The sequence below is a fragment of the Micropterus dolomieu genome, linkage group LG11, assembly GCF_021292245.1.
Source record: "Micropterus dolomieu isolate WLL.071019.BEF.003 ecotype Adirondacks linkage group LG11, ASM2129224v1, whole genome shotgun sequence".
NCBI lineage: Eukaryota > Metazoa > Chordata > Actinopteri > Centrarchiformes > Centrarchidae > Micropterus > Micropterus dolomieu.
The window spans coordinates 5,213,139-5,234,933 of NC_060160.1; the positions used below are offsets into that span (position 1 = coordinate 5,213,139).

Here is a 21,795-nt window from a genome sequence, read left to right on the forward strand (position 1 = left end):
TCACTGCGAACTCTTTTCAAGAAAGGCAGTAGTAACGGGGTTTGAAATCAACTTTTTGGAACTTATATGTTCATATGTGGAACACAGTGTACTGCACATATTTGAACATATTGTTTGGTAAATCCCTTGCGCACATGACCAAGCTTTTCAAGTTAAGTGTTTTTTAGAATTCAGATTCAGACCCCATCCATTTAGCAAGTAACTTGATGATTTCCTATGGCACAGTTCAGTTTTACACTCACATTGGCAGGTTTTCAGGTGTATATTTCAAGAACTGAGTAGAAATAAGTGCAGGACTATGTATTAGGTTCTTCTCACTGGGGTAGCAGGCACCTGCTGAGACTGGTGGATGTTTTCAGAACATCCCAGAACCCACCTGTTGGGGTCTGCATGCTTGTTTGTGTGTGTTTCAAAGTGTTCAGGTGCATGTTTTTCCTCACGTGTGCATCTGTTTGCATAGATGTGCTTGGGTGGGTGGGAGTGTGTGGGTGTGTGTGGGTGTGGGGGTGTTTCTGTACTGTCTGAGTTTTACTCAAAGCCTTCCTTTGAGACCTGACTGTTCCTTTTGAAGGTGCTGGAACTGCCAGATGGCAATAGACAGACCCAACCATAGCTGCCATTTTGTGCCATAGAAGGCACCGGCCTTTTAGTCAGAATGACCAACTTTAGTGACCCACTGTCACTGCTCATTAATTATTCCTGCGAGAACATTTGAGTACAGAAGGTTTTAGGTGGTTGCTGTTCTGAGCGGAAAGAATTATGTCTTCTGTATTTAGCTATACAGAATGCAGTTAAAACTAGCCGGGTAAGTAACTCTGGAGAAACTATCAAGAGACATAGATTTTGAAAGTACCTAACCAAAACACAATCCCATTCTCCCTTGTGGCCTCCCTCCGAAGTCCCTCCCTCAAAACACATTTTCATGGACAGGCAGGAAGGCTTATTACAGTCCAGTGACAGCCACAGATATTGGATTGTTGTCCTTTTTTGTGTCAGAGCATGTGATTTATTGATTGCTGCCGGGATGTAGAGAAAATTTCCACAAATATAACAAGAAATACTTCTGAAATAAATTACCTGCTTTAATCTTTAAAGACAGACTAAGTCATACAAGGTGGAGTGTAGCTTCCTCTTATCAGCAGCCAAGAATTACAGCCACACCGACAGGTTTTAGGCAAAGCTTACGGAGGCCTGCAACAGACACAAATGATAAAAGCAAATTTTTTGAATAGAGATGAGCAAGCTGGCTAATTAGAGCAGAGATCCAGCAGAAGCATTCAGTGGCGGGGTAATATATCATGATGCAAAATACTGTAATAATGGTACTGCTTTAACATTCACTGTCTTTGCCTCAGGACACAAAGTCTCATTTCACCCGACTGTCGCATTGTCGAATGTGATTGTTTTTTTTTTTCTTGTTTTTTTTTTGAAAGCATTAATTTTAACCACCTGGCCATGTAAGAATTGAGTCATATGTACTGATTCATAAAGTAATTACAGTAAGATTTATACTGCCTCTTTGGAATGACTTTGTGGTGCACAATATAGTACATCTTTGATGTTCATTGTCAGTTTTCACAGTTTCTTTTTCTTTCTCCCTCCTTCCTTACTGTACCTCCACAAAAATATCCTCATAATGAAAGCATGTCTATTTACCCAACATCTATTGTCGCTGTAACACATCTATATATCACACATAACTTGACATATATTAGACATGTATTGCCCCCGTGAGGTAGTGTCAGAAATGCACAATGTGATAATATCTCTGATCGTTGCTGTGGCGTCCCACATGATTAACTGTGTTGTAGATTCTTTACACTACGCCAGAAGGAGACCACCGGGAAGAGGAAGGGAGAGGAAGTGACATAAACGTCTGCAGATACCCTCGGATATTTATTACACCATTAAGCTGCCCTCCTTGCCCCCCTCCAACACCCCACCACCTTCCCTCAGCTATAAATATGAATGTCAACCAAGGTGTCAAGGCTCAGGCCTCTGTTAGAAATACCTGCTATTATGTCATAAAATGAGTGGCAAGATGCTCAATGGCCTGTGATGTGTAAACTGAAATTTTTTTCCCTCCCTTTTTTCTGATCAAATGTTATACAGCTCAGGTTGTGGGATATTAATGAAGTGATGTGCAGAGGTACAGCTCCCTGAAAAGTCCTCTCTGAACACACACCCACATTCCCCTGCCGGGAACAAACTGCCACCGTTTCACTTCTCCCTTTGATGATTTGGTGAGGGGAAAGTATACAGTCCACAGATAAAAGTTTCTAAAGAATGGGAGCAGATCAGAGGAAAGATCTGAGCCCTTAACAAGACAGGCTGCTGCTATGAGTTCACCGGTTAAAAAGCACCAAATCTACTGTTGTCATCTTGATTGTAAACTGTTCGTATGAAAACAATATATGTACATTCATAGAAGGTTAGATCTTACCTCATGCCACATAGCTAGACGTTTGTCTGGGTTTCAGCACAAGTTAAGTGTTCTGTACGAAATGATGGTTTTTGCACCCAGTACAGTTATATTTGGGCTTTAGGTAATTATGCCCTTATACATTTATACGTGTGTGTTTGAACTACCTACAAAACCTTTCTGTAGAGTGTTAATACCCAGTTATCTACACTGGAATAAAGCTCTTTTTTTAGTATTTACAATGCTTGAAGCTTTTGTCTAGGCCATTTTTATATTACTGATTCACTAGTGGCCAAATTGAAACTCTTCTAGGACCTTTCCTTGCATTCTGATGCAGAAGGTGAGGATGAATCAAAACTTGCAATACATTTTGTTAAACGGTTGCACACCCTTTGTCATTGTGTTCGCGCCCTCTACCACCACATACTGCTGACCCTCAGTTCTGGAGCGGGTGGCTGTGTCACAAAGCCTCCTTGCCTCGTGCCGTCCCCTCCTGTCTACCCTTCTCAATTCCCACCTCCGTTGATGTGCAAGAACTACGTGACCGCTGACCCTTTCTGCAGCTTTCAGCAGTCCCGACTGCTCCTGCTGCTCGGTAGCGCATGTACATAAACATGTGCTGAAACCTTCAATATAATAACTTAATCAAGAAAAAGTCTCTCTACAGCATAAACTGTGGCATCCAGACTAATTTGGTATTATAAAGTTGCATAAATATGGTAGTGCAAAACATTTTCTTTTGTACAGTAGTATTAGAGAGTGGTGCTTCTGGCTTGCAGAGAGCACATTAACCAAAGCTGAGTTTTATTTTGGTCTGTGGACAAGATACTTATATAAGGTGATGGTCAGTGCTGGCTAAAATGAGAATCCTGCTACCTGAGTGTTGAATACATTGCTCTTTTCTAATAAAAAAGTAAGGAGAGATAGATAATTCAAGTCATATCAGCCTTTGAGCTTAACGAACCTGGGTATTTTACAAACCTTTAAAGCAGGTATTTACCCAACCCTTCCTAACATACAGAACACAATGATGGAAAGGGGCAGTGGAGTCCGTAATGAACCTCAGTCTCGTGTACAGAAGCATCGAGGAGATGCATATCATAATCGGTCACACAGGCATTCTCAGAGGCATTCAAAACAACTTATTCTCAAGAACACAGTCACACAATCCCACACTTTCAAACACAACACATTAAACATTCACCAACTTCACTCACGCTCTCATTGACTCTCCTCTGGCCTCACACACTGCCTCATATTCAGTGAGGTCTACAGCAGATGGTTCACTGTGAAAGCGCAGTAGAGTGGGAGAGATTGGCATCGGTATCCTCCGAATAAGCAGAGTCCTGGAATACAATGAAGATATCACTGAGCACGTAGAGCTCCACATGAAATTAGTTTCCAGAATCATCCGTAATGATAAGGAGGTTCCTCTCACCAGCGTGTCTGCTCCCTCCCTGTACACTCCAGTCCCAGAAGCAGATGGCTGGATGTGAATGCAGTTCACACATGAGCAGGGAAGAAAGGAAAAAACAATCTTTCTACCTTTTACTTTGCAGCTGTTACGTCCTTACGAAGCACTTCTTGATGCTCTGTAATACATTATAATTTTAGAATTATGGGAATACACTGTGGCTCTGTGCCTCTCCACGTCTGCTTGCCAGGAGTGTTTTACAACACAATCCAGAGAGCGAGTGTCTGGATGCATCCCCTGATAGTGGGTTAATACACGGGACCTAAACTTGATATGCCACATGTTTACATTCTGTCTTCAAAATGGACAAAATATGACCAAGATAACCAAACTTAACTCGGCAGAGGGAGAAATCCAAACCCAATACAAGTAAGAGGGATGGAAAATTTCTGACGGCTACAATATATTTCAGTTGCTGAACAGAATTAAAGAAGTAAACTGCTGCCAAAAGGGCTGCATAGCCGCCATCACCTGTAGATGAGCCTTAAGTAAAATGCAATACCAAAACAAATACATTTTCAACATCACTTAATCCCTTCTCTTTACTGTAATGGCCACCTTGACCACAGTTTGTGGAGTCTTTGGTACAACATGGGGCTATTATTTTGTATGATCTGTTGGGAGTGCACTGCAGTTATATTGGCATGTGAATGTCTTCACACCAGACTCTTAAAGATGAAGTAGGGCTCATCAATTTGGGGAAAAAATCTAATTGCAAGGTTTCTGCCAGAAATTGGGTCTATTTATGACTACGTCAAGCAGCACAAAGCAGATGAACCGTGCAGGAAGTCAGACATAGAACTGCATAGAGATTCCGGTCAATTTTCAAAATAAAACCCCTTGTGCAGACTCCCGATCGAAATGGGCCCACAAAGAGCTGTTATCCGTAGAAGCACACAAATGACAAATTAACAACACGTCAACGACATAGGGCAGGCAAAACGTTCTGCTGCTGAAACACTTCAGTGTGACTTGACTCCGGACAAAACTGCGGCATACCCTCCCCGCCGCCTGTGTCAGTTCGCCTGGCGCCATAATCCCACATTTTCCCGCTTGTTTTGTTTGTTGTTGTAAATCTGTAGGAGGAATCTTAGTGAAGAGGATTAAGTTAATAGTTCGTGGGAGTGTTGCATATTTGTGTGCCAAGAAATTTAAATGAGTCTGATGGTTATACATTCACCTGGGATATGTATGGGAGATTTGAGTGGGGCACTGTGCCTGAAGTCAATAATGAGTTACTGGGTTTACAATGTATTTAGCAGGAGGTTGTTGTAACTGCCTGAGCTATCTGCTCCATGTGATGCTCTGTGATCTTTATTATCATCAGTAAAGTTAAAAATGGTTACTGAACTGTGCTGGGATGTGAAATGTTTTTTGTATAAGGAGAAGAGTCAAGCTGATGGGACACAGCCCTGAGCAACAACTGTGCTAAAGGTTAAAGTACAGGATTATTAAAGCCTGTCCCACAGGAAGCACGAGTTCCAGTGTCATATGCACGGACTGATGTTCATGTCCATAAGTGTACTGCTTGATAGGGTTTATGGTATTACAGGGTATGCTGAAATCCGTGAACATAGTGTGGGTGTCGCTCTTCATGCACTCCTGGAGAAGCCCATGGTTGATGGCATCCTCAGCAAAAATTACCTCTATGGCCTACACAGATTGTTTATCTGTTTTATCATATTGTCATATGTACCAAACTACAATTTCCATTTACAGGTTTAGCAGTGAGGTTAGCCATTTTGGAATAATGTGTGAATGCTCCCAAGTTGAAAGAAAGCGTTCCCCTGTTGTTCACAATCAGGAGACATGATTAAGCATCAGTGTAACACCAAGCAGCACAGTTTGATCCAGTTAAACTTTATCTTTAGCCTCATTTGCTTAGGGCTAACACAGCCTGGCAACATCCAGTCATTTTTAATAATCTGCCAAGTTTTTATCATCAGCCCAGACACTGAGTAAAAAATAGAACTGTGGAAAAAGTAAACAACAACAGCAAAAACAAAAAAGGTCCAGAGCTTTAAAATCAAATAGACACATTTGCTGAAAGGATTTCTTTTTTTTGGCAGCAGACAGGAACAGATACCAGAGGTGAGCTGGAGGTGTAGTGAATTGTTATAGTCTGAAAGAGCTGTGCACAGAGCCTTTCCATCATATCCAACAGACAGACATGTTATACTGTACTTCAACCAAATGCATGTTCTTACCCACTTGAATTCTCTTTTATTGGCAGTTAGCCTGAATAATTTCAGCTCACGTGGTCAAGTGTGGAACAGTGAAGTAAGGCTTATGAAATCGTTCAGCTCATTTGAGGTCACTTCTGATAAAGCAGCATAAGCTATGTGACTAAAATGTGAAAGCTCTCCCTGTAGATCCAGAAAACATGGTATTCTTAAACTCTTGAAGAAAAAAATGTTTGTTTTTTTTTGAAGATGGAAGTGTAATCGCTGTTACCATTGTGTACCCTTGAAAATGGATTCAACCATGCACACACTCAGTAAAAAATAATTGTGCCCTTGAAGACGATGGTCATTGTTATGGCTCAGTGGTAAAGTGTACTGTTTTGGGATTGTGCAAAGCCACATCGCTTTATGACACATAAAGAACTTGGGACACACCTCGCCGTTGGAGACATCCCAGCACTTTAATAACTACTTTGTAACTGTTACTTGTGGGTTAAAAATGTCTGTTTTCTTGCTGTACAGTGTGAACACTGCAGAAACTGTCTCCCTTGCTGCCTCGTCCTCTCTGAAACACAAACTCATGTAAATTGAACTTGCCTTAACGATTAACAGCGCAGCAGAATGCCACGTGGCTCTCCAGGGAGAATGTGGGGCCCTGAAACATTAGGAAATATGCAGGTGATGAAGTTGCTTTCATTTAATAGCTTATTCTACTGTAAGGGTTGTTCTTTTGTCTCCTCACAGTATCCAAAAAAAAAAAGGAAGGCTGAACAACAAAAATAGCTCTAGTTGAAGAAAAAAGCCAAAACATCACCTGTGGGGGGGTGGTGGTGTTTTTTTTTTTTTCTTGTTTTTTTTTTTTTGGAGGGGGGGGGTTACAACATTAAAGCCATTTTGAGCTGCGGCGTTTCAGACAGATGTGGTGTTAGTCTCTGCTGTCAGGCATGTCAGGACATCTCCTTATTGTCTGGTTAGGGTTAGCTGTGCCTGCATCCACACCAGAGGAGATCGAAGAGGGAGAGCCCTCCCTTTAGCTCACTCTCTTCTCCTGCTATTAAGTCGGAGGAAAACCAGTTCTCCTGCTTTTGTTGTCTCCCTCCCTGCTGGAGGTGGGAAATGGATTGGTCAAGGTGACCCAAGTGGGCACACTGTCTGCTCTATCCGCCCACCCTCATTGCACTGTTCCTCACACTTACCCATTCTGTTCTGTCTGCTCGTATGCTGCTGGTTCCCTCGGTGGCAGACTTCAGAGCCAAGTTCAGGAGCTTCTCAGTTGCAAGACTCCCCACCGTGTTCTCCCTGCGGCTTGCTGCCGTGGGGCCCAGTGTTCTTGTTGGGCCGATGACAGAAATCTCACAGTATGCTCCTTTTTTAATCTGTCTCTGCTTTAGCAGTAAAACATGCTAATATAGTCAATTACCAGCTAATACAATAACATCTCCAGACATATTATGATCACTGGAAAACTCAGTCCTTTTATGATGTAATAGTATTTTACATTATCAAGAAATATATTATGACATGATCTGGCTTTTTTTATTTTTATATTTAGAGCAACATTTTATTAAATTCTCTATATAATTTGCTCATGAGTCTAAAAGCTGTGAATTAACACCAGTACTGCACTGATTCTCTTCAGTTCTCTGAAACGCCATTTAGCCGTATAAAATCCTTAAACTATCCTTTGGAAACAAAACTAATGAAATTCAGTATAGTAGCATTCAGATGATCAAACAGTTAAACTCTCCCTTAAAACAAGTGCTGATGAAGTTTGGACCATGTGAGCCATAAACTCTTCTCTGAAAGAAATTTTAATGAAAGTGTCTAAAGCAGCTTTTAAATGATGCAACACAAAAACTGTTTAAAATTATTATTGTTAAAGACTTGGCTCAAAAAATATTGTAATAGCTGTTCATAAGTTATTGACATAGTCTTAGCTGCAGAATGATTCAAAGGAACTAAGGAATGCAGATTTGGAACAGAAAATGTGTTTACTGTGTATGGAGGGACCAACATCAGCTTTGTTCTTTAAAGCGCTGTGAGGCCCTTGTAGACGTTAGAGCTGTGCTTTAAGATTTTATGAGTGCTGCCTTCCATCTTCTCCTCTCTACTGAGGTCAGCGTTTGCTGCACTACTGCACAGAACAAAAGGCCTTCATCTGAGGTGATCACTCCTGAAGTGAGAGGTAAGGATAGGGGAGTTAAGATGATGGGAAGGAGATGGGCAAAAGCAGCTGGCAGCACTGAAGGTCACTTACACTAGAAGCTGAGAATCTTCAGGATGTGCAAACGTGCATCCTCTGTAAAAGGAAGGCCTTGTTAATGGTAACCTCCGCATAGTTGAGCTAAAAAGAGTCTCCTCGGACCTGACAGGATGCGGATTCATCAAAATGTGATGAAGAAGAATCAGGAGCTACTGCAGCACTGGCAGCCAGCTACCTCTGCAACAGTGTTAGACAACTTTTCACTCTTAAAGCATTCACCTCTGTGCCAACACCACAGCAAATATTAGCTTTGCTTTTACAAGGAAATAGCCTGCATGCAAATAATAGACGGCTAACAAACGCGTGTACAAGTGGAATACTTGGTATACTAATAATATCTGTATGCGTTTGTCCAGCAAGTTTTCTCTGTGTTTGTGAACAAACGTTTATGTTTTGCTGCAAGTGAGTGAATGCTGGGTTTGTCAATGGGTGTGGGTTGGTTGGATTATATTTTACCTTCTTCCCACCTTTTGTGTGAGTTTAGTGTTTGCACTAGTGTAATTTCATGTTTTGTGTGTGTGCGCGTGCTTACAGTGTGTGTGAGAACACATGGTTTGTGTTTGTTTTTTTTGTCTCCCGAGTTCCCAAGATGCTTCTAAACCCTGCTAATCTTAATTCCACAGAGATGGAGCTTATAATTAGAGTTTGGATCAGTGCCAGTGTCTTATTGCTCACACTATACAGGTTATCTATCAGGTTCCGACCCCACTGCACTGTGGGTGACCCCCATTTGGCCTAGTAACTCCCAACCTTCCACTCTCCCACCCATCCGTCATGGTACTTGTACAGGGCTTATCATGAGCTCAGAACCTCTGTCAAACCTCCGCTCCTGTAGTTTTTGATTCTGTTTCATCTCATGTCAGGCTGTCTTCACCTTCTTTGCTTTCATTCATTTCTTCTTCCCGCAGCTGTCTTATCTCCATCTTTGTTATAACCTCCTAACCACCTCAGTTCACTTCTTCTGTCACTCAGAACGACTCAACTGAAACATCTAACTTTAAGCTCACCATTTTAGATTTGTTTAATCTCTGAAAACACATCAAAATATTGTAGTTTAATATTAGCAAACAAAACTTTTTTTTTTTTTTTTTTCCCCTTGTAAGAAGTTTCACACTAGAGCTGCCTAACCTCTAGATTTATTAATGTTACTGCAACTGTGCTGAAGAATTGGCATCTTAAAAGAGGATAACATACATTTGCCTTATGATGTGCGTGAAAACACCGGGGCACATTTCCATGTATGTACTGTATGTGCGACTGTCCTATATCTGAAGGTGTTTCCAATATTTCTAGTACCATGTTTTCAGCAGAAAATGTGGCTTTTATTTCAACAAGATAGTCTATTGACTTGTGGCCAGGTCTGGACAGTTAGCAAACAATAAAAAGCACAATTATAACTAGAGTACAAAACCACATTAACACAGTGCTGGTGTAAACATGAAGCAGATGGTCTACTCTGCAACTGCATTTGGCGAAAGAATAAAGAAATGCAGATGAAGAATCACATGGGATTGTTTTTTTGCATGGAGCAATAACGAGCTGGAACTGTTAAAAGCAACTGTGGCGGCGGAAAAGAGACTGGGAGTCGTCGCAAAGTAAACGGCGACATGCGCAGCACAAGTGTAGGCTGTAAGTGTTATTTTCACAGTACCAAATATTTTAATAAAAATAGCATTTCAAAAACTCTGCTTTGCATGACTTATAAGACCCAATCAGAGAGCCAAACGTGAGCGTCTGCATTATCATTTCAAAAGTCCTTCCTTTTATGCCCGTCCGCACTAAAATGCTACCCGGAGTTTTAAAACGAAAAACGGGTCGGCAGCGTTTTCAAACTTCTTCGTTTTCGCCGTTTTAGTCTGGACTGGAGGTGCAAAAGTTTTTTTTTTTAAACGAAAATGCATAAGTGTGGATGGAACAAAGCAGGCTTAACACAAAAACAAAAAGTCAATTCAAACTAACAAATAGTTATGAGTTTAAACACTGGCACTGGCCAAAGTATTATATAAACAATAGTGGATAAGGTTAAAAACACAGAGTAAGGCTTTGTAATCTGGCAAAAAATAATTATGCAAACAATGTTGTGGACTGCATTGATTTAGTTGCTTAGTTCATATTATATCTGACCAGCAGACAGAACAGAGACTAATTGGAGCTGGCCCAGGTGTTATTCAGCTGATGGTGAGAGGAAAGTGACAGCCTGCCAAACATTTTAAACGATGTCGAGATGTAATTTTTAAAGAAAACTAAGTTTTGCATGGCTACTCGTGCTGGGCTTTGGTCCAGCAACTGCTGTCTATCAGATGTAAAACTCTCTCCTTGTAGTCACTCAATAGCTTGCGTTTCAGAGGCTCCCATCCACACACACACTTTCTAATACAGTTCACTCAAAAAGGAAGGAAAAACTCTCATTTTGATCTGTCCAAATTAACCATTTAAAGATTATGCCTCAGAGTGAGAATTGAAATAAGCCACTTGAAGCAGACGCAAAGAGTGCCTCAGTGTGTTGATTGGTTAAATGCTCTTTCAGGGAATCTTCTCAATAATTGCTTTATTTGAAGGTTTGCATTGTTTCTAACCTCCTGCACTTAATCTTTTTATTTTGTCTCATAGCTCACAAGCAATATCTGAAGTTTCTTTACTTTTCATTGTTTCATTTGTGCTTGTATTATCCTTTTTGATGTCGTATTGATTAGCATTGCAGACAAGGCAGTGTAGCCAGTGAAAGTATACAGTATGTACAGGAGAGAGAGAGAGAGAGAGAGAGAGAGACACAGATTTAGAAGGAGGGTGAGATGGATGGAGAGGTGCACAGCACAGGCAGCAGGAGGCCGGTGGTGAGAAAGAGGGAGTGATGGAGGTAGGGAAAAAGAGACAAAGATGTGGAGAGAGAATGAGAGAGGGAGGGATCAAAGCCTTCTCTCTTGTCATTATTCAGTGTGTGTCCTCTACACACCACCTCACTTCTGGAGAGATGGAAAGATGAAGCGAGAGAGAAGCAGCAAGCAGCAGCTAACATTGCTTCACAGACAAAGATTTCCTCCCTTCTCTCCCCCTCTCCCCACCAGCTCTCGCTCCACAGTTTTCCTTCAGTGATGCTGAAGGATGATTGAGAGCTCTCCCACCGACAGCATTTTTAAACAGACACATGAATAAATAAACAGCTTGATGTAGTGCGCTGAGAGCTGCAGGGTGTGTGTGCGTGTGTGTGTGTGTGTGTGTCTGTCCATGTGCTTGGGTAACTGCAAGCAGGATTTGTGTGTGTTCTCTACACTCAGGCGATCTGGCACTCCATCCCCTCATCCCAGGGGCAAAGTCTTTGAACTCCTTTGTCTTTCTTTCTGCTCTCATTTCTTTCTCTTCGCTCTCCCAAGCTTTTTTTGTTTCTTCTTTGCTGTGTTTGCCGTCACTCGTCCCTCTCAAACATCCTCCCTTACATCTCTTTAGTCTCATTTTCCTTCTCTTCTGTTTCTCTCCTGCATCTTGCCCCTTCCCTCCCTCCCCTCTGCACACTTTGCTGACGCACTCAATCTCTTTGGCACTCTGATGCTCACTTAGAAAATGTCTGAGGGAATTGTGTTTGAGCATTCTCAGTCAGTGTGTATGTGAGAGGTTGAATGCAATCGTTTGTGAATCCACACATTTGTTTTTATAACTGCAACTAATGATCATCTTCATCATTGATCAGTCTATAGATTCTTTTTCTTTAAGCTGCTATAATCTGGGGTGGGTTGCAGTGGAGCATTGGACAGGACACATGCCTTTGGTGTGAGACCCCGGTTCAATTCCCACTGTGACACACCCGCCTACGTGTCCCTCACGAAGACACTTAAGCTCTAGTTGCTCCAGAGTCATGTGGCTCAGCCATCCAGGTCATAGTTATCCAAGGAAGGTTCAAATCAAGGGCAATTGGACTTGGTTGAAGACACTAGAAGACGTCATCTTTGACTCTCTTTCTAGGACAACAATGTTCATATTCTGGATAGGGAGGACAAGTGGTTTGAAAGAGGAATGAAAGAAGCTATTTACACCAAAGTAGAGAAACTAACAGAGGAGGAGGTCTGCAACACCACTTGGCCCCTACCTACAAAGCTTTCCTTTCATCCCTTCCCAGGAGATTGAACAAACGCTCACACTTGGCTTGGTGTTACAATACCAACAATGGCCGTTCAGACTTGGCCTCAAGTGATCTATGTATCGCCTTGGTAACGACCCCACAGAGGTTAAATGTCGGGATTCCCTGCCAGTCAGTTAGAACTGAAGAAGCTTCTTGAATGAGATGCAAAACATCAAGTATCTTCAAGCAAGCACAGTTGCCCTTGATTTTAACCTTCCTTGGATAAAGAGCCAGATGTTTTCCTCTTGAGACAAAAACAAACAAAGCTAAAATATATTGAATATTGGACTTCGGCAGGTGACCGTAAAGATACATCCAAATTATTGCTAATATTACTTTGTCTGCTGGCTGTGTAAATGATCCACTGTTTTCTAACACATTTGATATAACATCTTAATTAGTTAGATAATATGACCGCTTTGAATCACTTATGTCTGACCAACAGTCCAAAATCCAATACTACATTAAAAATAATAAAATGTACAAAGCTGAAACCATGGAATCTATTGCATTCTTGCTTGATAAATGGCGATTTAATAAATTAATTGTTGTTTTTTGGACATTTGATCAGTAGGGTCTTCACACATGCGCGTTCTTATCAAGTGATTGTATATGTATTTATGTCTCTACAGATGTGCATTTCATTCAAACATTATGACTTTACCTGCAGGCATATTTGCTCGTCTGCTCTTTTGTAATTCCACTGAGTGTGTTTTAAAATAATTTGCATTTATGAAAATATACACACACATACATGATTGCTCATGTGCAGGTATCTCCAAACTACCTGCATGCATGTGTGTGTCCACTTCTATGCACACATCTCATTAGGTTTATATATGCACAGTTCGCTCTGCTGCAGTCTGATATTTGCTCCCGTACACACACACACACACACACACACACACACACACACACACACACACACACACACACACACACACACACACACACACACACTAACTACCCTGCAGAAAACTTAGAACCAATTTAAGTAGGCGACTTGCACTGTAACTCCTCCTGGCTTCTGGTTATCTTTGGAGCGCTGAGTGCTGTAGAGCAGCTGCCTACTCACAGCACGGCATAATGAGATTTGTGCAAATTGTATCTTCTGTAGGACTCTGTCCAAGACTGTTGCGCTTAGAATTTTCACATCTCCTTAACCTGATAGTGCCAGTCCAGATGTTAGAGAAGAGGACTAAAGAAAAACTGGATTGATGAGGGCCAGAACTCTGCAAATAACACATTTCTTTGAAATATTAATACAGGTAAAATGGGGTTAACAGCTTGTTCTGGCTCTATGTTGCCTTTGGATTCAGGATCTATGCTGATGTCAACTTCAAGCCCTCAAATGTATTCTTTGGTTCAGTCTTAGTGCCTCATCAATTCATTTTCAGCGGCAGGAGGCAGTTGTTTTTAGCAAAAAGCTAAGCTAAGCGCAAAAAGTGAGGGGTTAGCTGGTTAACATAGTGGAGGATTTAGTAGCAAAGAGCCAGGTGTTCCCTCAGGAGGAGTGAATACTGGACCGGGAAAAACTGCTCTAAATAAATGCTAAAGTTGTTACGTGCAAGATGTGTACATGGACAACTGTTTGCTAACACATTCGCCAACATCTTACTGTAATAATAATTCAGTTTTAGGTTTATAGCTTGTTTTGCTGCCCGCAAGTGTCCAAAAAAATCAGTTATGGCATCTTTAACTTACAAAATCAGAAAAATTACGATTCTTTCAGAAGATTAATTGGTGAAAACAACACTTTTGTCAAAACAAAAAAAATGCATTCAGTACATGTTTTTGCAACATGGTATAATCGCATACAATTCCACACGGCGATGCCTCAAAGTATGTTGAACACAGTAATGTTTAGCATTTTGCTTAATTTACTTTACACTTTTAAAGCCTGGATTTTCGTTTTCATTGTATTCGACATGCCAAAAAATGTTTTTAATTCAAGTTGATAAAACCTGCAGAACAGATTGCCCTTGAGTATCCCCCTTATCCCTGCCCTCACACATACAGAAACTGCTCGCATTCAGACAGTACTCCATTGCAGCAGCTTATTCAAGCTACTGATTGTGGACAGTTCCAAGTTTTACAGTAGAAATATTTAATTCTGAACATCACATGAACATGAGATCTGCCAAATCTCACTGTTTTAAACAAAGGTTACCTGTTTGTTAGACGAGACAAGGCAGTTTGCAGAGAGGCTGATGGAGGTGGACTGAATCTATAAAGTTTGTTTACCACAACATTCAGATGCTCCTCCATCTGCTTTTTATCCAGTAAATCAATTCTGTTGCTTTGTGCTGTTCAAGGAGCTCCGCTTATGAAAAAGGATGTTGTCTGCATGCAGATTCTCTCTTCTTCTACATACAGTTTGCCGCACAGATCCAGGCTGCGATGTTGCTGCTGGCTCAGCCTGTTGCATCACAATGTATGAAGTTGATTCTGCCATAACACCGAACTTCTTTAACTTCATTATGAGTTCATCATCTTGCCCTGAAACCTGATTCTTAGCATGAGTGTTGAGCTTTGGCTTTGGTTGGTCGGGTAAAAAGTCACAGATTTGATGAGTGCTAATCGATTGATGTTTCAGTCAAAGACTAAGGAAACCAGACACAGAGTGCTCAGGGTGCTGTGTTGCTACACACCCAGCAGTCATCACACTTTCAAAGGCTACATATTTTGGCTCTTAAATGCTTCACACAGTGAGTTGTCTAATCATGACAAATCGGGACTCGGCACAATGGCTTACTCATTTGCATTTTCATTTGTTTGTTCATGTTTATTACATCAAGACATTAGACTGGGCATGTTGGATGCTTCAGCCTGTTTTTATTTGTGTACATGGTAATGAGGCAACTCTTTGCCATTGTGTTTGGATTCATTCATATTTTATGGGTGTTATTGATCTACTATAATACATCACACTTGTAGTGGGTGTCATGACTGATTTGGTTGCTTTCCAAATGATGTGAGAGCTTTTTAGACACCCTCTCTTACACTGTATGTCCTCCTCAAAAGTAATGATCTGATTCTGTTCCGTCACTTATGTTTTATTAACTTGCAAATTTGCTAATGAACTTTCCTGTACAAAAATATCAAGAGTTCATAAAGCATGCCATGTCAGCCTTGTTACTCAGACATTTTGAATGGCCTTGTGGTTAGTGAGCAAATGTGAGTAAGAAAATTGAATAAGTGATTCATTCAGGCAGTTTCCAGGTAGATTATACACCATCTATCAAATGACATTTAACTGACTGTAGTATATTCAAAATATATAGATAAATACTGCGTTTGCACGTTGCTGCTTATTTTAGGTCACCCAATTTTAAAAGTGGAACGGTAACCTTAATAGTTTGTAAGAAATGGTACAAGATTTAAGTGGTTTAGAGATGCAACAAAGAATTATTTGTTACCGATTAATCTGCCAATCATCGTTTGATATAAACTCTCAAGAGTAATGACAAATTCCCATATAGATTACCAGGATTACAATTCAAACATTGCTTAATATCCCTTGCAAACTGTCAAATAACATTTATAGAATTAACTAAAATAAAGTGTATACTCATATTTGAGAAGCTGTTATGTATTTTTTTTATTTTTATTTGGTGAATTCCTTTGTGAAATCATTGTGATGATTTATTGATTGACAGGTCCGTCTCTGACTTAAAAATGTTAAAGGAAAACTTGCTTAATTACTCATTACTCATGTTTGTCTGTTTGTCCAATAGTAAGATGGAGCCAGGAGACTGTTAAATTGCCTTGCACCAAAAACATGGGGAAGTCACTTAGCTTGGCTCAGTCAAAGGTAAAAAGAAATCCACCCCAGCACCTGTAAAGCGATGTAAAAGCAACAAATTGTGGTTTCACGGGTGCCCTCTATATTTCTGGGAGCTGTGACTTCCTAGAGTCTCTTCTGTTGTGCCTTTTTTTTTTTTCTTATTTTTAATTTTTATATCAGTTAAACAAACAAGATATAATGTGTTAATTAGTGAGCTGTTGAGGTGCTGCTTGGCTTGGATTTTGTGACTTTTGGACAGATCCAGGCTAGAACTTTTCCCCATATTTGTAGTCTTTATTGATAAGTTAAGCTAACGGCTACTTGCTTCAGCTTCATATTTAATGGACATAAGAATGGTATTGATCTCATTTATTACTCAGCAAGAATGCAAATAAGCATGGTCCCTAAAGTGTTAAAAGGTTCAGCTTCTCCTAGCCCGGTTATTACAACAGAGACATGTACAGAGACCTGGATACAGGCACATACAGGACACAATTGACTTGCCCCACAAAGAGAATCCGGGACATTAAAGATAGATTATATATATATTTTTTTTTTTCTCAGGCTTTACTGTAGAGAGAAAGAGACTTTACCAAAAGCTATTTTTGTTAACGCTTGGTAATGATCTGATTAAAAGGCATGTCCTAAACCACAATTAACAGCCTCTCAGGGGGATGAAAATGACCAGCAGAGTAATTGCAAGCTGAGTCGACCAGGAGGCAGTCAACCTCTTGCATAAGCCTTGAGCCCCCAGTGAATACGCATCGACATACAAATGGCACTTTCTACCATGTGTGCTTTCAAGTTGAATTGTGGTGCTGCCCTTTACTTGCACCTTTTCTCTGCCAATGACTCACTGTAACGAGACAGAGGCCAATGGATTGTGTCAAACTTCTTTGGATTGTTTGTCTACATATAACTCCACACATACATCATGCTCCATCGTCGATGTTCTCTTCCATTATGAGCTGATTTGCAAGGAGATATACTTCAAACAAACGATCAATTAGATGCAATTGCCAACATGTTTAAATTCTTTTTTCCTCCCTTGTGATGTTTTTGTTCTTTCTGTCAGTGTTTTTCCTGCTCATGCGTCGGTTGCAGGTGTTTTTGTTTTGAGGCGTTTGCTGGTATTCAGGTCTAGGTGTCTTGACAATTGATGCCATATTTTTCTCTATTCAAAGCACTTTGCCAGTTGACGACACAGGTGCATTGCCTTGTTTGCCGTGGTCGCTGGCTTTTCTCATCCTTCCCCTCCTCTTTTTCTACCATAATCATCTCCTTCCCTCTGCTCCTCACTCTCTGCATTTTTAATAACACCATCCTCATCTTCCACTTTCCTTCTTACAATTTACCTTATTTCCTTGTTCGTCCTCTTTCTCTTTCAGCTTCTGTTCCTTCTTCCATTCCCCATTCTTCTCTCATAAACACCTCCCTTCCTCCTGTTCCTCTGGCCAAGGTCCATGTTATAAATCAGATCAAAGCGAGACTGTGCTTCAGCCTTGCAGTGTTAGTTACATTTCTAGAGATGAAACGGTATGAACATTTCATTGCATGATTAAGTTATAGTGACCAAAATGATCATGGTGATTACACGTTATTGTTGGAATGTGCTGATGCACACACTAAAATCATTTCAGTATAGAACACCACAAATAAAATTAGCAGCACTGTACACTTTTTGTTTGCATAAACATTAAAATAACAGCCAGAGACCTTATGTAAACATAGGAAAACCATATCAAATGTTCATTCACATTAATGATGTTACATGCAATGACTCCATGCATAATTTACATAATACAAAGAAGTCTTAAGAAGACCATGATAGTAATTGAAATTATCCCAACAATTGACTTAAACACAGAGGAGTTTATAGTTGGAACTCTTTAACAACCAGTTCAACTCCCGGATTTTTAATGAACAAAATGTTGGTTAGTAGACTAAACTGCGTAACGTGTGATCATGCGCAGTGGGCAAATTGTCTGCAGGCACACCACAGCAGAACAACATGTAGTGTTTTTACAAGGGTAGGTAACGGAGATCTTCAAAATATGACGTTTTCCCCATTCTAAACTGGCAAAATGATGCATTGAGTGAACTCTCCCTGCAATCACTATAAAGTAGTGGGTGGTGGTCACGAAGGTGACTCAGAAGATTCAAAGTGCTGCCCCCTTTTACAGCAATTTTCTACGATCAATTTTCCTTCAGCACTCTTTTAAAAACCAAAATACTACCACATTTCAGACTTCTGAGCACTGTGCCTTCAGCCATGTTTTCATCGACCCAAAACAAACCCGCATTGTTGCTGCGCCTTCGTCTCCTGTGTCTGGGACACAGTTGTTAACATCGGTTGATGCTACAGTATTTACCGTAAGCTTTTCAAAGCGCGGCAATCAAAAATGTTTTTAATAATAATTACATTTTTAAATGGTAATACTAAACATCTGGAATTTTACCATGGTTTTATAATCACACCAATGACTGTTAAAGGTTCAGCATGTAATATTTAGGAGACAGAAATACAATATAATTTCCATAACTCTGTTTTCAGTGGTATAAGACCTTTTATATGATGAACCGTCATGTTTATATTACCTTAGAATGAACCTTCTCTATCTACATACACTGTGTTTCCTCTTATATGGACGGCGCCATGTTGCGGGGCCATGTTTTGTGCAGTAGCCCAAATGGTCAAACGGCTCTACAGAGCGTGTTTCATAACTACGTTTAATGAATACGTACAAAGAAGAAGAACAAAAAAAAGTAACGGTGGTAGTAGTAGTAATAGACTGGTTTATTAGAAGTAAGAAAAGAAAGGAATGTGGGCAAATGGAGGCCCACATTTATTATTTAGCACAAGAGCCGACAAAGCATATCGGCCACCATAGCTTCTCCTGCTTGCTGCGACTGATGATGCATTCATGTGGTGTCAGAATAATCAGAAGTATACAGAACTGATTCATGCAAAATCACGTATTTTGCAAACAACTGTTTGTTTGCTGTCCATGTAGAGGACTAGATGTCTGCTTGTTGTTTGTTTGCTCTGATAATGCTAATCCAACACATCAAAAAACTTAATTTTGCAAAAATATTTTTACGCTCGCTTGAGGTGGTTTTTGCTTTTGTCGAGTAAATGTGCTAAATGGGAGATGGAAACTTTTTCCGAATATGTTCTGACATAGCGAACTTGTAACTCACGTCTGATCAGCTGTTTCTGCTGTCGGCGTCTTGCCCGGTTGTGCAGAGCTCTGCATGCCTGCCGAGAATTTTACGCACCTCGCGTCTGGTAATGCTCATTTGTGCTGAGAAAAGAGGTGGATGCAAATCTCGGCAGGTAGCCGTAGTCATCATCTGTTCTGCCAAATTATGCGTTCACCTCTTAAAGGTCCTTTTCAGATATTGTCCTCTGCACACTGATCAAACGCGGTTATCTCCGCATATTTATTGCTGAATCTCTACTTCTACTGATTGTAATAAAATATTAACGACTCTAAACGTTCATAAAATATATAGTTGGATTCATTTTTCACCATTGAAGAACCCCACAAAGGATATTATGGCGTTTAAAAGCATTATTTGGAGGTGCAAGCAATTCTCGGCAGGTATGCTAAACTCGGCATAACACCAACACACATTCCTGAGGGGATCTCTCCATTTTTCTCAGTTCATTGGCCATCAGGTTCATGCGACTGGTTTTGTTCCTGGTTTGGAACCAATACGTCTTGTTTATTACAGCCATGTGTAACATCAACTACTGACGTAACTATGCTTGCCGTAGCCTGGTTTATTTGCTCCAAACCAGCTGATCGAAACGCAACTATTTCAGTATTTTCTTCTTGGTTTCTTTTTTGCGACATTTCAAAAGTAAGCTTATAATTCACATGACAATTGGATGGAAACATGGCTATTGTTGTAGCATCCATGTTGATTCACATTCTGAATTAAGTGCACATGAACGCACACTGAAGTTGGAAGAATGGCTTCACAACTCAATGAAATGGGACCATTCGAGGAGCATTACAATGTGTGCACTGTGAACAGCTGGTTGCAATTCGCAAACCTTACCTCTAGATGCAACTAAAACTTACACATTGAACCTTTTAAAGTACATTTACCAAAGTACAATTTAAAGGTTACTTGCATTGCATACTTCACTATTTGCATGATATGGTTATTTTAGAGGAAAATCAAGAAATACTTTTCTACCCACTATTTTACTATATTTATTATACTACTTTCTACCCACTGACAACTATGAATGCATATAAAACATATTATGCGCTTATAAAATGATTTTTACTGGTGTCAACTGTAAATTGGCTCCACCTCTACCAGCCCCAGCAGTAGTAAGCCTAGTAAGGCAAACTTTACGAATGTTTTAAACATTGTAACTCTTGCCTTATTTAATAGTTACTAAAAAAATTACGATTATAGCTTTGTTTTAAGCAATTATTAAGGATGTCTTTGGGTTACCAGGTTGTAAATAATCCAAAGGAGTTTTTATATGATGGAAGCCCAAAGGTACAAATCAATGATTACTGATTTATACAGCGCTAAAAGCACCATTCTAGATAATGACTACATCTGTTTTTGAGACTTAACGCTGCTTTGATGAATAATATACATAAAATATTAATGAAATTACCATGTTTAATGTAAAAGGTATTGCTCATATTGATGAACCCACTATTACCCAACTCTGCAGCAGAGTGTTTGTTATTTTAGTTTAGTATCTTTCAGCTCATTGTTTTTGTTTTATGGCTTCCAACTTTAATGTTTTGGTTCAGTCTCAGCACTATCATCAAAATCATTTACACAGTTTTCATCCAAGAAGTTCTGATAAACCCACTCTGCACTACCTAGACAGACACAGCTGGTGAACATAGTCAGAGACATTTTATAGAGGAGACATATCTTCAGTACAACTCTATGGGGAAAGCCCTTGTTAGTCTGAAATAGCTGCCCAGAGGCATTGCCAAGATTACTGCTGAGTGGCATGACTTGCCTATAAGGACTTTGACATAGTAGAGCATTTAGCAGCTAAAAAGCAGGATATTTCTCTCAGGAGTTACTGGAGACCAAAAATCGTTCTGAAAGACTTGCATTCATAAGATGGCCAAAAAACACAACTCCAAATGAATGCTAATGTTGCTCTCTGTCTGTTGAAAGTGTAGATAGGCAACTATTTGTTGACTAAATCAAAATGATATGTCTGTTGTGTGTTTACACCTTGTTGTGGCTGCCACCAAGTGGGCAAAAAGTCAAGTGTTGGCGAGCGAGTGTTGTAAATTTTGTTAAGACTTTCTCAGGTAAAATTTGGAAGGCAGGACTTGTACATACTTACAACACAGCATTTAAACTGTAAACTTCTTGATTTAAGATGTGTGTTAACTAGTCCTTTAAAAACTTTAACATGTTAAATTCTGTTCAGTAGCTGGAGATGAAACATGTTTGTGTGATGCTGGGCAGTTGATTGGAGAATAGACAATAACAATAATAGATAATAAGAAGATTCTGGCTTACAGGAAGTAGGCTGTGGGTATAATCTC

General features: G+C 40.1%; 1 protein-coding gene across 5 annotated transcripts in view; it reads left to right on the forward strand.

The window, feature by feature from the left end:
* atrn (attractin) overlaps window positions 1–21,795 on the forward strand; it is a 137,492-nt gene that overhangs the window by 96,534 nt on the left and 19,163 nt on the right. Inside the window, exons 27-28 of one of the 5 annotated variants that reach the window (XM_046061964.1) lie at window positions 1,812–1,980; window positions 2,113–2,573. The exons of 2 other annotated variants lie outside the window; for them this stretch is intronic. In XM_046061964.1, coding sequence (XP_045917920.1) covers window positions 1,812–1,980; window positions 2,113–2,132 — 189 coding nt within the window. In that variant the 3' untranslated portion in view covers window positions 2,133–2,573. 2 more of the 5 variants (XM_046061965.1, XM_046061963.1) reach the window with 2 other exon arrangements.